The sequence below is a fragment of the Antedon mediterranea genome, chromosome 4 (genome assembly GCF_964355755.1).
Source record: "Antedon mediterranea chromosome 4, ecAntMedi1.1, whole genome shotgun sequence".
NCBI lineage: Eukaryota > Metazoa > Echinodermata > Crinoidea > Comatulida > Antedonidae > Antedon > Antedon mediterranea.
The window spans coordinates 4,113,888-4,129,783 of record NC_092673.1 but is presented as its reverse complement, the minus strand read 5'-3'; the positions used below and the strand labels follow the sequence as shown (position 1 = coordinate 4,129,783).

The following is a 15,896-nucleotide window of genomic DNA, read 5'->3' as shown; positions in this document are numbered from 1 at the left end:
TCACTTGCGTTTCGTTACGTCCTTGTGTTGCGTCGCTAGTGGGAACCACGCTTTAAGTAAGAAAGAACGTATTACTAATTTGATTAAATCACGTACGCAAGAATGTTTATTTTTTAATTGAATTAACTGAACACTAACGAAATTAACGGCACCATCAACATGAATAATACAACACACACGTAAGGTAATAATCTGATACAATATTGTAAAGAATAGAGCCTATAACAGATCATTATTTATCTCGTTCGCGCGCCTATTACTACTGTACTACAATATTTTCATTCATTATTCATTCAATAGTCGATGGCCAATCAGCGTAAAGCACTTTTTCAAAACAAATAAGCTGATAGGCTACTTCCTTGAATTGCCTGCAGTATTAACCAATCGTAGTACTGCCTAGTATTTAAGAGGCGTGTTTATTATGACTCACAGCATGCTGACCATAAACTTTCACGTGACATAAGCACGTGACGAAGTTGAATGAATTAGCATATCAAATATGGTACAGTGGTGAGCCAAGGCATTGGTGAACTTCGGGTTGTATGACGTAAACGATTTTAATTACTTTCCCAAAAAGGTCACGGAAATTTACCAGTATTGTAATAATTGCTTTGAACTTGGACACTAAATTTAACTGTCAAATAATTTTTATTGTAAAGTATGCCTTATCATAATTCATGTTTCTAATTTTGTAATACTGTAGCAGTTATAATGAATTGTTATAATATGTACAATTATTATGTGAAATAAAATATTACTTGAATTGAATTTAATATAATACATAATAGGCCTATGCTATAATATAATATTATAATATACAAACCTACCAGAAAAAGACAATATAACATTTACCATTACCACGATATATTTATTTCATGCTTTTGATACATTTGAACAATTTAAACAATTATTAATGTAGAAAAATATGATTAGATATAAATACTATATACATTATTAAACAATCAAACTGACCTAGAGAATTTTAAACATAATAGGTATAATCGATTCAATCATACATTTTTTTGTTCATTCAAACCTTTGCTTTTTGTGTCTGAATCATATTGTGTCAGCCAATTGAATCTCGGTATCTAAATATTCCAGTATTATAGGTAACTTCTGTGATACAGGATAATATGTGATTCACATGTGACATCACTGTCCAAATAAGTGGCAAATAAAAAATCCATGGTATACACAAAATCATGACATCATACATGATTTGAACTACTTCCGTAGAAGTACTAACCAGGACCAGTGTCACTACAAGCACTAAAGACCATGTGCTCAAGAACGGCTCCAAAGACCTCCCTAGTCGAAGACATGAAAGATTTAGTCAAAGACCTGCACGTTCTTAGTCAAAGACCTGCACGTTCTTAGTCAAAGACCTGCACGTTCTTAGTCAAAGACCTGCATGCTCTTAGTCAAAGACCTGCACGTTCTTAGTCAAAGACCTGCACATTCTTTGTCAAAGACCTGCACGTTCTTGGTCAAAGACCTGCACGCTCTTAGTCAAAGACCTGCACGCTCTTAGTCAAAGACCTGCAAATTCTAAGTCAAAGACCTACACGTTCTTAGTCAAAGACCTGCAAATTCTTAGTCAAAGACCTGTACATTCTTTGTCAAAGACCTGGAAATGCTTTTCTTTTTAGTAGGGATTTCACCCAGTTTTATTTCAGTCAAAGACCTGGAAGTTCTTAGTAATGTCGGTTTATTCTATTTATTGCTGATCATCGATTGTCATTCCATATTAACCATGTGATCTTGGCTATAACTCTGTTCCCACTTCCTGGCTATATAAATAAAAGATAAGATAAAAATATATCACACATACAACGCATGCTATTATTTACACTTTAAATATAATACTTTAATCAATAGCAATTCCAATTTAAATTTCCAATTCAATAAGAACACACTCTGATAGTAATGGTCCATTATAAAATTGTTTTTTTAAAATAGTATTGCAGGTTGGTGGTTAATATGTTTGCTGATGCATTCAATTTTTCGCATACACAGGTTTTTCTCTTGTTTACAGTACCTACTCATAAAAATAGTTTAGAAATATGGCTGTAGTCACCAATATGATTGGTCTGGTTTCAATCTCACCACTTTTTAAAAACATACAGTGATTATTTTATTTAATGTAGAGCTTGTTGATCATCATCATTTAATAGTGAAGGTTGGACGATGTATGTCCTTACCCAACCTCCCCAATTCTTGCTTGCTTCTCTTGCAACCGTACCCCTTTTTTTATGCGGCTACAGCCCGTAGAGAGCATGTGTTTAAGGCATTTTTGTCGATTCAGTGGTTGAATGTTAAACAGAAATTGACTCACTGTGACTACCAGCTTTGATAGTGTGTGAGTCAGCAGATTGCAAGGGTAGCAATAGTTAGATAAGACAATCGAGAGGAAGCAGATTTGAACTTGAACAAATATGTTTCATTCATAGTTTATAAAACCATTATGGCCACACTACTTGAAATACACAAAAACAAACACGCACTTGTTAGTTTAAGATCATTCTGGTTTCTCTGAACGGATGGTCAAAGGTAAAAGTCTAAATCCGGTACAGTAACATTAAACAATGTCTGTAAAAATAGTCTGTGTGACGAAATTAGAAAAAACAGACTACAGAAAAAAAATTTTAGCAACGCCACAACCAATCCCTATTGGTTAATTAATAATATTAAGGGAAACTTTGCTGGGTCCCAAAGGTGTCCCCTTATAGCGTTCTACTCTACTATGCGGTATTGCCTTACTGTTATAATATGATTCCAATTGTTGCCGTAGCCGTACTTGTTTTACATCATTATCAAGTCGTTCCTTCTTTGCCTCTTCAGTCTCTTGGTTTTTTCTCATTTTTAGAAATTTTACCATCCATCGCTTATTCCTAGTTTTAAAAGAAAACCATAACATTTATCAAAGAGTGGTGTATTCATTTTATTTTTAAACTTGTGTTTTCTTTATTTAGCCCAAATGTTAATCATGAATATTGCAACTGGGTATATTTAAATTGCCATGGCCAAGATTTAAGTGGGCTTATCATGAAATCGATGATAACAATTATTTGTTAAAATAGGCCTACTACCACTGTAAACACTTAAAATATATTTACTTCTTAAGATAAACTACAAGCCAGATAGAAACAACAATGACTATCATGTAAATGTTAGTAGCTCCATTCCAATGGTCTATGTGGTCCTCTGGTGGTAGACCGTGGTTTTCGCTCGCCATATTTATAGAAATTGATGGGTATCCTACAATACATTACAAACAAGAAAAATTGTTTTGTTAAATCATTTTGGAAAAAAAAAAAATGGATACGATATAATTTAATCAAGAAAAATATCATCATAATTCATAGGCCAGGTTTTTTCATTTATTTATTTAAAAGTAAAGTAAAGAAGGGGTAATAATATAAACTACTGTTCTATGAATGAATATCTACAGCATAGGCCACAGTAATATGAATACTATCAATTAATAAAGAGGTAGGACCTGGGCATATAGGCCTCTCTGCTGCCAACCAACAACAAGGGATTCCCTGCCCTGCCATGACGGACTAGCCTAGGCCTACTCTAGAGGCCTAGACTTAGCTAATAAATAAAATGAACCACACTGCACTAGCCTAGAGTCTAGACTAATAAGTTGTCTAAGGTTAGCTTGAATATTATGTATGATAGGTTAAGTTTAAAGTGTAAACTTACACGTTCTATTTATTTAAATCTTGTGGTGTTTAGAACTTCAGTAATATCTCTGCCATATTATTGACATTTTTTTCTCCAAACTACAGAGGGGGACAAACATGTTTTAATGATGTTCTGCTCTGCCCTGATGATGTGTGAGAGGAAGAGATACTGAGTGAAGTCATTCATCAGGAACTAATTCATTGTTGACTCAAAATATTGCCTCACAGATTGTCAGTCGAGGAAACAAGTCGCATCGACGTCTAATTTATCTAAATTTTATTTAAGTATACAGGTGAGTTTAGGTTATATTCTTTGTTAAATATCTAATAAATTAGTGGATTTCAACTATTAATGTTTTAACAAGTTGTTTTAGTAGAATTAATACTGAGGTGATTTTATTAGTCAGAGTTCCTACATCAATTATTTCTTGGATTTGTATATTATGAACACTAGTTACGGTAAGAACAGGTATCAAGTGCCTTTGAAAAAAATTATTCAAGTGCACAAATACAAATTGTTTGAGGATTAAGGATTACAAATAAGGAATTGAAAATTATTGAATACGTATAATTTATTGATAGATATAATCATTAATGTTGTCCAAATTTGGTGGTTGATGCTATTGAAAAATAATGTTTTCTTTTATTTCTGAATAGGGTCTTAAACACATTCAATTCTTTTTTAAAAATTCATATATTATTGGTGAACTATGTCAATGGTTATTAACCTTTTATATAGATCACAATTGTATCTTCTTGTTTTTGCTGACAGGTTATGATATCCAATTGTGTCATTGTTTGAATCACATCCAGACAAACCAGGTGAATCATGAGTCACGGTAAACCCAAAGTAATCAAGCAAAGAGGGCGACAAAAGCGTACCTCCACGGCAGATATACCATGGAGGGATTCCTCATGGGTACACAGTTTCTCGCAAAATGCTGCCAGCCCGATAAATGTACAAGACATCAGCCCAGGATTTGCGCTCCATAAACTTCAACTTTTGGTTGAGAAACAGAAATTTAACGATGCTTCGCATCTTGTAAATCAATTAAATATGGTAACGTTGAAAACTATACTTCCTGAATTACCAGTGACAGCAATCGTTGAAAATATTCCACAATCTTTGACCGTTATTGAAAGTTTTTATTCTAAATTTTTTATTGCTAATCCAGACGAGTTCCCAATAGCGAAACTTGATGTCGAGAATACAGTTTTTCATATTGTTAATTATTTAAGTTCACGCGATGACCCGTTGTTGAAGAAAGAGAACGGGTTGTTACAAAGCGATGAAAGCGTTGTGAAAGCGATTGTGAACATTCTCAGAATGGTTATGTTTGTGTACCCGGATATGATAAAGATTCTATACAGTCGCAAGAAACTCATGGATACTGCCCTCAAAGGGATCGGAGAACATAGCTTAGTTAGTATAGACGGAGATCTTATGAATTTGCATGATGCATTGAAAGTAGAATTTGAACATTCTGTGCACGCGTACAAGACTGCGCTTGCAAAACTTGTTGAGATGAGTCTCACGCATCAGAAACCAGTAACGCTTACTTCTTACGTTAACAAAAACCCAAGCACAGGAAATCACCAAAAACTAATGACCTTAACCCAGGACGAAATTCAAAATAGGTTGTTCAAAAATAAAACAGTTTTGAACACTATTGAACCGAGTATGAACGCTCAGCTTCCATCGTTGTTACGAACACTTCAGGATAGAATCGAGTTTGACAAAAGTGCGTTACTGACATTCACTCAACTTCGCAAGGAGATATCGACGATTCCCGCAAATTCTCAAGTTGCATCTACAATTGCTAAGTACTCACAGAGCCTCAAGATCGTAGTCGATTTCTTCAAGGATATGTTGGATGAGCAGTTTTCAGAATCCGCTTCTTATTCGACGCAAGGTTACTTTAGTGACGAGGAAAATTTTATTCCATTGGAATGCGATACAAAGGCAGATTCTAAAAGAGGTAATCAATATTTTAAAGATTTAGTTTCCCCAAAAAATGAAGATTAATAAAAAAAGACTTTGAATAGGCCATTTCGCAGTTTTAATAAAGTTATTCACTTCCATAGAAAAATCCCATTGACTTGTAGTCAATTTTACTATTTTTTGCTTTAAATTATAGTTTTTTAGTTAACTTTTTTTTTGTTTTTTTGGTCAAAGTGAATAAATATTATAATGGCATATTCAACAAAAACATTTAAACAAATTATTTTTTTCAGGGGAAAATATATCTTTAATTGATAATATTAATGATAGATATTTATTAGACAAATTCAGAAATATCCTGTATAGTATTTTTAGATATATCAATAACTCTTTTTTTTTTGGCTTTTTAATTCTGCTGCAGGGATTTTAACTTTTCCTGTTTCTTTTTGGAATGTTTATTATAAGGTTCCTGATTTTACGATATTCTATTCGGCAAAGAACCGATTTTAAACGACTGTACAGACTGTTTGTTGTAGTAATTGAGGCATTATAAGTATACCTATGATGTCATAATAAAAATATCTTTTATGTTTGTTCAAAAGTACTTGGATCACTGAGGCCTTTTATGTGCATTGTTTGACAGTGTGGGAAAATTCAACAACTCTTTTTTAGAATTTAATCTGTCTGTGTTATGCTTTTGTTTTCAACACTATCATTTTGTTCTAATGTGTTTTTTTCATTAAATGTTATAAACAATTTTTTTTAACCATATCTGATTCATGAAACACTAATGGTGTCATTTCTATATAAACCGATACATATCCCTGAAATTACAAATTTGATAAGAAACCGTATCAACAATACGAAAGACTTTAAAAAAACCAATAGATAAAGCAGACTATATCAAAGCCCTCAGTTTCAAAATCCTTTTCTTAATTAAGCATTTCAACGTTTATCACACTCTGTTAATTTTTTTTAGTATATACCATTTACATTATCTTTTGAAACCATATACATCCATATCAAATCTGCATGCTCTTTCTAGCCCAACATATCACTACACTATGATCATTTATCTAGGGTAATTACGCAACTTAATCAAATATATAATATAATCATTAAAAATTGTCATTATATCTCAGTGACCTCAATTTGTATTTAGAACTTCAAATTAGCATTCTGAATTTACGTAGTCGATCATTTCATTTACGTCAATTTATACGTCATTTAATTGTTTCTTTCAAGATTAACTTTTTTATGTTCATTTTACCAGGGTAACTCAATAGATAAATACATAGTTCTAATTAACTGTTTATGCATTAAAATAAAGATCAAATGGAATTGCTATAATATATAGAAATAATTGGACTGATCGATGACATAAAATACCTGTATGTATCTTTTTAATAATCGGATTTGCTGAAAACCGACATTTCTTTGGTTTTTTATGAAGACAAACAAAGTTTCTTGTACCTTGACAGTACAAAATAATGAACTTTACCAGATAAAAGATTTTTTATTCAGATTTTTTTTCAAAGAAATCTGCAAACACGGGTCATAATCTGTTGGATTTAGCGAAAATAAAAGCTATTGTTAACAGCACCTGTTTAGTTACAATGAGATTCTATGAACAAGTGTATTCACTTTTGGAGATAAATAGTGCTAGGCACAATTGTTCCACACAAAGAATACACAAATACAATTAAAAATGTCAAGGTATACAGTACGTTACTTTATCCTATTTGCCTAACCATTAAAAAAAATGAGAGTGTAGCAAGGGTTTTATTTTTAATAAGCAAGAGAATACAGCTCTGTCTACACTATCAAACTTTATGTGACAGAAAAATGTGATGAGCCCATGGACATGACGATGTCATATCGCTACCATTTTTAAGCATGAACACTTTTACCACTTTTTAGTGTTTTGACTTTCAGTGCAATATAACCCTCTGTCTACACTTTTATAAACTAGTTTGACTGCTCAAATATAGTAGTGATATGCTTACATAATAATGGTAGTGATATGACATCATCATGTCTATTTGGACTCATCACATTTTTTTTGTCACATAAAATTTGATAGTGTAGACAGAGCCTAAAGCAAAGACTGTGTTATTCCTATTCAATGAGGTCATCCAAATTCATCTTTATTGAACTTCCTTATACATTCAATAAAGATATAAAAACCTTTTGTTGACTGTCTTCTGATTTGTATTGCCTATTACAGGAAACATGGTCATAGGAAGGAGTCACTGGTTGCAAAAATGATGATGACCCATATATGAACATGATAATGTCATATCATTACCATATTTGGGCATATCACTACCACATTTAGTAGTTTGATAGTGTAGACAGAGCTTTATTCATTCTTAAGCTCTGTCTGCACTATAAAACTTTATGTGACAACAAAATGTGATGTGCCCATATATGGAAATGATGCATGTCATGTCACTACTATATTTAGGAACATCACACTTTGTTAAACTAGTTATAAAAGTGTAGACAGAGCTTTATATTGCACTGAAAAAGTGTTTATATAGTCAGTTATTTCAAACTGTAATTGTTTTCACTTATTTTCAATTGAGCTCATTTATCTAAAACTGAGAGAAGAAAATTAGAAAGAAAATGATGTCATTTATGATCATTGATAACTAATATCTTTTTTTTCTTACCATAGTAAGAATAAAAGTAAGTCAACAAAATGATGTACCTCCGAAACGACGTAGCAGATCAAAAGATCGAAAGAGGACTACGCGTGGGGGTTCAAAGGACAGGACAAGGGTTCGGTCATTGGACAGAAGCAATGTCATAATATCACGCCCTCGTTTAGACAGTGTTGAGGATAGCCATGAGTTGCATTCAATGATAAAAAGGATAAACCAAGTATCATCAATGTCAAAAGGTAGATATTACATTTCTGATACCTGGATCAAGGTGTTACTGTGGGAAAAAAGAGGGTACTAGGCGTGATCCCGGGCGTGATAAACTATAGGCATGTGGTTTTGGGGGAGGGAGTCAACACCACACCATAAGGCTGTGACATACAACACCATACTATAAATGATATGTCATTCAGCTGTTTATTTCTCTTTTTTCTGTTTGGGGGTTGGTATAAGACAATTAGCTCTTTTACTTCTTTTTCCAATCCCTGAAACCTATTTATTGTTACCATTTAACTTATTGTAAATGTACGATTGTTTCAAATAAATGTTAATGAAACGATGATACTCACTAAATATACCTACTAAAATAATTTAAAATCAAGAATAAAGTGAACCGGAGCCTGAAAAAAAAATGTTGAATGCGTCCTGGCATCCGACTTCTATGAAATTCATCTTGCATCAGATACTTGACTGCTTAATATTATTATTTAAAATGTGTTCTTTGAATTTAAATAGCCGTTGGGAGGAAAGTTTTGGAGGAGAAAGGAATTTCCACAGGTGCAAAACACAGGAGAAGCTCTAGTCTCTCTTCATATCAAATCCATTCATTTCTTCCAAGTAAAAAAAAAACAGAATTATTTTTGAGTGAGATGTAAACATGCTATGGTTGTTTTTGGAAACTAACAATTTGATAATAATTCTTTACTTGGATGTTTACAGCTCTATTATGCAATACTATTATTATAACTTTCTTTAAACACGATATCTTTTTTCATTTTTTTTTTTTTGCTGTTTTCTACAAGGCCGTGTTGACATTATAATTCATAGGTAAAAATGAACTACAGCTATACTAAGACTACAGTACAAATGGGTTTATATGCTATATTTCTATGTAATACTCTATGGTGCTTTTTCTTTGGAAACTAACATTTCTTCATATATACAGTTTTAACATAATAACAACAAATTTGTTGTGATTGGTCTATTCTTATTTTTAAAAGAACTCCTGTTCAGGGGATACCTTACTTAATAGATGTGTCCCCTAGTATAGTTCGCGTTCAGAAAAAACCACATTTTAAAACGATATCTTTACATTTTTTGATATAAACATTACATAGCAAGAAAGCATATTTTATTCAGATTCATAATCTGCCGTCTTTTTACGACTAGATGACAAGATGTTTACGCTTTCTACGCTGAATGTCAGCGGATAGGTAATCAGATGCCCTTTGTGTTGACTGGAAAGATTTCATGAAACGAATCAATAATATGATTCCTGTTTTTTCAATAAATGAGAAAAGAGATAAAACCCCTGGATCTGTTTTAATATTCAAACTACTACTTTTGATGATATTACAGTAGTGTAGGCCTAAATGAGATTATTTTAAAGATGTATTGTCCCCCACACAAAAACATGAAATGAAGACTAATAAAATCAGACTTTAAATAGGCTATTTTGCAGTTTTAATGAAGTTATTCACTTCTGTAGAAAAATAATAATTTTACCCCAAAACAGGTAAATCATTTCTTTTTCGATCCAGTTTTTGGTCAAAGTGAATAACTAGGCCTATATTCAACAAAAAAATGTATAAACAATTTTTTTTTTTTCGGGGTAAAATATATCTTTAAAGATTTCTTGACTAATAATGTGTACACTTACCTGGACAAACAGACAAATAGTATATTATACAACACTGCAAGATTATGTGAAATTAAAAATTGTGGTACAAATTTTAGCTGAAACAAAATAAAGCCATTTAAATATAGAGATGAAAAAATGTTATATACATTGATCTACTTGTGGGAGCAAAAATATAGCTGAAATGCATTTTTGATACAAATAGACAAGATAGGCCTAGATGAGATAACTGAACTGTAATCAAATTTGTTGACTGATGTTATTCAATGTTCCATTCTATGGTAGGTGGAATATCACAATTGAAAAAAATAATTAAAACTAGATAAAAAGAAAGTTATGAAATGATCAACCTTAATTTCCAAGATCAAAGGGAATATCTCTTCTTTTTACTGAAAAAATACGACAAAATCCCTACTATTTTGTTTATCAATTTCCAACAAAATCAAACATGTTTTAATTATCTCAGGCATCCCGTACATTAGCATTGCCCACAACAACATAAAATTGTGAAATTATTTGGCTGGGGCGTTTTACGGGATGCGTTTACAAATCAATATGCACTAATGGAAGTTACTGTAAGCAGGTGGCGTTATGGGTGTAATAACTCTCTTGTCTAAATCAACGATGATGAATAACTAGTTTCATGATTGATTACGAAACAGATAGTTATAATTATCTAATGAAATGGATAATATTGTCATAATATGATCCATTTACTTAGCATAATTAATTATGTGTATAGCCTTATCACCTGATACAGATTTTTTTTTATTCATTTTTTTATAGATTATAAATAAAAGTTGCAAATTATGGTCCCTTTTCATGTGTTTCCAATAATACATTTGTTTTTATAAACTTTGTTTCATGAGGATAACTCATAATAACTGAGGATGACATGCCTGAGACCCTCAACACTTAGAATGATACAAACACGAAAAACAAGAAAAAGAATGACAACAAAAGAAATAATAGACCGAAAAAAAGTCTAGGTTTCTTCTCCATGCATTTGTTTCTCGTGACATAAAAATAGAATTATTTCTCCAGAAAAAGTCACAAGATGAAAAATAGGTCTTTTTATAATTTTATGAGAATCATATATTATTTCCTACCAATGTAGGCCTAAAAATGAGGATTAATTGGGTGCAGGATTTCTCAATAAATGATTTCTGATTGGGTGCAGGTGGTTGTTACACTTATGTCAATGCCATGATATTCTATCAGGATTAGTTGATATACAAGACTATCAGTATGTTGGTACACTAAACAGCGATTTACTCAGTGTCTTCGTGGCGGCCTTGCGTGTTGTTTCTACATTATTTCAGCTTCACTAAATTTGAAAGCAGTGTAATTGTTTTCAAAATAATGGCTTATTGATGGCCACCGCAAATAATGCTGTTTTCAGTACAGTGACACTTAATTTTATTGACAACTCAAAGCCTACTCTTCACTTAGGTTGTGTTCTTATAGCGAAATATCAACTGTCAGAATCTAATTAGAAATGTTGTATTGTTAGATACAGTACTAACATTATAAATTGGGAATGCAGTGAATTAGATCATACAAAATATTCATATTTATTTATAATATAAATCCAAAGGCAAATAACTGAACAAATGACAATGCTGTGGATGGAACTTGTCTTGTTGTTGCGTATATAAATCCATATTATTATTATTAACTTAAAATAAGCAAAAAACAGCCAGAAAGAAGTGTAGGCCTACTATTTCTTCAAGGCTATATGTCAAATACTGTAGAGTAAAAAAATCAATTTTCCTATTTAATTGCATTCTAATATTCTAACATATTCATCACTACTATATTTAATATAATATTGTTTAAAAAACACATATCTTATTCTTGTCTATCTTTTAATATGCCACCTAAGCTCTGTCTATACTATCAAACTAGTTTGACAACAAATCGTGATGTGGTAGTGATATTACCAAATATGGCAGCATCATGTCCATATATGGCCACATCACATTTTTTGTCACATATAGTTTGATAGTGCAGACACAACTTTAGAATAAATCTAGAATACATAGTCTACAGTACGAACCTAATGTATTACTGATAAGAAGGAGAGAACAACAATAATGGCGCAGACAATTATGAATTTTAAAGAGGTTTTATTTAGAATTGCTATTAATTCATCAAATTACTTTGATTATTTAATTACAGAAGAGAAAATTGGAAGAGGTAGCATGAGAAATAGCAGCACCAAACAAGCAGACCAGAAAACCACAAGCAAAACAAGTAATTCACTTCAGACCAACAACAATCACCATGAGGACGTAGAAAAGTTGCTGAAAAAACAAATAAGTCTTCAGCATGAATTAGAAAAAGAAAAGGACAAACTTGAGCAACAAGAAAGAGTCCTGCGGATGGAGATGGAAGGAATGAAGAAAGAGCTAAGTAAAGCGATGGAAGACATCACCATGCTTCGGCAGAGAGAAAGCGAGATGATAAGAAAGTGAGTATACTGTGAGCTCTGTCTACACTATCAAATGTTATGTGACAAAAAATGTGATGTGCCCATATATGGACATAATGGTGTCATATCACTACCATATTTAGGTATATCAGTACCATATTTGGGCACATCACATTTCTTTTGTCAAACTAGTTTGATAGTGTATATAGAGCTTTAAAACAATATAATGTACTGGTAATGGATAACTCAAACACTACTCAATTCAACTGAATGGAATGATTGTTAATACACACTATAGGATCTCAAAAAATGAGAAAACAGAAAATATCAAAATGGTTTAAATGAAGTTTGTAACATTTGTGGTTACATTTTTATTATGTTAGTGATTAATGTTACATTGGTTAATGGATTCTTATATAGTGTTATTATGTTATGTAGGCAATTACTAATACATGAGGGTTTATTGATATATTTTAATTTAGATTAACTGAGGAAACTCAGAAAAACGAAGAGTATGAGACCAAAGTAGTGATTGACAGTAAAGTACCAGATGACAACATTGGCAATCTGGTGTATGAATACGACAAGCTCTACACAGAAGTGAGAGCCGACGCATGGACCGTTCTAAACATTATGACTGATATGAACCAGTTTGAACACAGTGATGATTTGAGAGATAAACTTCTGTTTTCAGTTATTGTGGTAAGTATATCCATGGAGAAATAAGTTTATGGTAAATCTAAAGTACAATGTGGATTGGTATCACTGTCAATGTTTAGAAGGTGGTGGGGGGAGGGCTACATGATTGTGGGGAGGGTTAATATTCTAACAAAATTGCCAAAACTGTGTGCAGTCAGAATCATAAGAAAAAAGTATGGCCTATATATTTGATATTTTTATTTTATCCCAATGCCAACATTAATATTATAGTATTGAATTTGACACAGGTATATATTCACTTCATGAAATTGATTTACTGTGCTATTTGGAAACAGTAGTATGTTGTAGAAAGAAATAAAATTGAATTACTACACTACATAGCATTATAGGCTGATATGGCTTCCATAATAAAAATATGTCAATATTACTGTACATAATAAATTGCATCGTAGAACAAAACACAAAATACAGGAAGAAATACAAGTGGAACAGAGCTTGTGTTATTGTGTGTAAGCTGTCAAGATTAACATATTTAGCACAATACAATATAAATTACAAGGGATATGGAAATCTACAATAATGCATATACATTTAAACGGGTATTGTCACATTTCTATTGAACTAATGTATTGGTTAAATCAACCTGAATTCATTAACAAAGCCAGTATATTTATTTAAATTTAAAGGTTTTAGTAAATAACGCACTTTAAGAATAAAGTTATTATTCTGTAGAAGAAATATAAAGCAATGTAATCAGGCTTGATAACATGCTATTAATAATAAAATGAATGGTAATATCAACATACTAGTTTCATATCTGTTGTGTTATTTACTTTTAGCTCGCATTTCGTGCTGCCGAAAGTTCACTCTACCTAATGAAGAAGAACATGCGAAGCATCTTACGAGTTACCGACGATTCACGCACCTTGGATTCTAATATATTCATGTTCTTAAGGACAATTAACGACAACATGGACATTAATCACATGTCACAGGTATGGTATTATTACTACTGCAAAAAATCACTGAAAAACTAAATGTTTGTACAAGTCCATCCACAAAAACCAAGCTGGTGGATATACAGACAGTACAATATTTATTATCTAATTTTCCACTGGTGAATCATGATAATATACAATGACAAATTTCATCCATCAAATTAAAGGTTTAATATAAATGTAGGCACATACACTAAAATTCCAACTTTCATTTTCTCCACAGACTGTGAGCACTAAACTATTTTCTACCCTACCAGAATACCCTACTCTGAAGTCCTCCATCCCTCTCACCAACTACATCCAACAATGTGTACGCATTGCCTGGCAATTGTCAATCCAACCACAACCTTACACGATTGAATACGACAACATCACATTCGATAAAGGGCGCCATCAACGTGCACCTGGTAGCAATCGTTCATCACAGCATATTTTGACTTACTTATGGCCGACGTTACTTGAAGGGATGAGGAAGAAAGTTGCATACAAAGGGGTGGTAATTACGTAACCGGGGAAAAGGTTTTGAACAATTTATGACAGCGTTGTGCCATTTCTTGTTTGTTAGAGAAAAAGAAAGTGCATACAAATGAGTGGTACAGTAATTACGTACATTTGTGCCACTTTTTATAGCATTGCAACAAAATTAATTTTACAAGCAGATAGAAGTACAATATTACAAATGAAAAGTTCAATAAAATTGAGGGCGCTATAACTATTTTAGAAAATGCCAGGTGGGTATACAGTAATATAAAGTGGAAAACTTTGAAGAAAAGAAATAAATAAAAATATTCTATCATTCTTATTGCTACTAAAAACCTCTGTATTTACTTGATAACAATTATTTATTTTTATACCAAACGTATGAGATAATATATATAATATAAATATATAATAATAAAATATAAAGTACACACACACTTTTATTGGTGAATAAAGATTAGATATTTGTAAATAACATAAACAGTAGCTGGTTATATTTTGTATAAATGTCTTGTTTTGTATTTTATATTATATTTCCAACAAATTGTGGCACAACACTAATTGAAGAAAAGAAAGCAAGATAAACAAGATACAAACATAAGTCTATTTAAAGTATTTGCTTAAAAATAGACAACTGAAGAAAAAAGGAAAAACATGTTATTACCATAGTTCAGAGCCATATATATAAAGAGTTACGACATTGGATTATAGCCACGTGATATGCAGATCAATTTGTGTCAAACTTGTCTCCATTAATGCATGTAAAGAATAGGAGCAAGAAAATACTTTAAACTTTTTCTTATATTTAAAAAAATGTAATTGCACATTTTACAGTGAAATATCGATGTGCACAGCGTAAAGAAGTACTTGCGGCAAAGAATATTGCGCGCGCGTGCGCTAGTACATTATAAAGTTCGATTGATTGATTTTGGAACGAAACATCCCATAACTACGTCCTGTTAATAACAATTATGTAACATTTTAAATTCATAATGCATGCTTGATGACTAAATAAAATAATAAAGTGTCGTGGATATATTTGTTAATATATTGAATAGGTATGAACAATATTAAAATAATAAAGGCAAATTATTACAAATAAAATGATGAACGAGTCTCTGAAAGTTTGTGCCAAAAACACACAGAGAGCCATATACTGTATAAAAAGA

At 31.8% G+C, this 15,896-nt stretch overlaps 2 protein-coding genes across 3 annotated transcripts; one reads left to right on the top strand and one right to left on the bottom strand.

The window, feature by feature from the left end:
- Positions 1 to 842: 842 nt before the first annotated feature.
- On the bottom strand, positions 843 to 3,788 carry LOC140047913 (small integral membrane protein 19-like). The gene is made up of 4 exons (XM_072092943.1): positions 3,709 to 3,788; positions 3,117 to 3,258; positions 2,761 to 2,891; positions 843 to 1,790 (listed from the first exon to the last, which is right to left on the bottom strand). Exons 2-4 carry the CDS (start codon positions 3,233 to 3,235, stop codon positions 1,738 to 1,740), a joined length of 303 nt encoding a protein of 100 aa, XP_071949044.1. The 5' UTR covers positions 3,236 to 3,258; positions 3,709 to 3,788; the 3' UTR covers positions 843 to 1,737.
- Positions 3,789 to 3,901: 113 nt separating this feature from the next.
- On the top strand, positions 3,902 to 15,150 carry LOC140046356 (uncharacterized). 2 transcript variants are annotated; one of them, XM_072090977.1, is made up of 8 exons: positions 3,902 to 3,982; positions 4,462 to 5,668; positions 8,312 to 8,536; positions 9,033 to 9,134; positions 12,337 to 12,628; positions 13,072 to 13,291; positions 14,089 to 14,244; positions 14,471 to 15,150. In XM_072090977.1, exons 2-8 carry the CDS (start codon positions 4,519 to 4,521, stop codon positions 14,753 to 14,755), a joined length of 2,430 nt encoding a protein of 809 aa, XP_071947078.1. In that variant the 5' UTR covers positions 3,902 to 3,982; positions 4,462 to 4,518; the 3' UTR covers positions 14,756 to 15,150. The 2 variants fall into 2 exon arrangements, with proteins under 2 accessions (XP_071947078.1, XP_071947079.1); XM_072090978.1 differs by lacking the exon at positions 9,033 to 9,134.
- Positions 15,151 to 15,896: the final 746 nt, after the last annotated feature.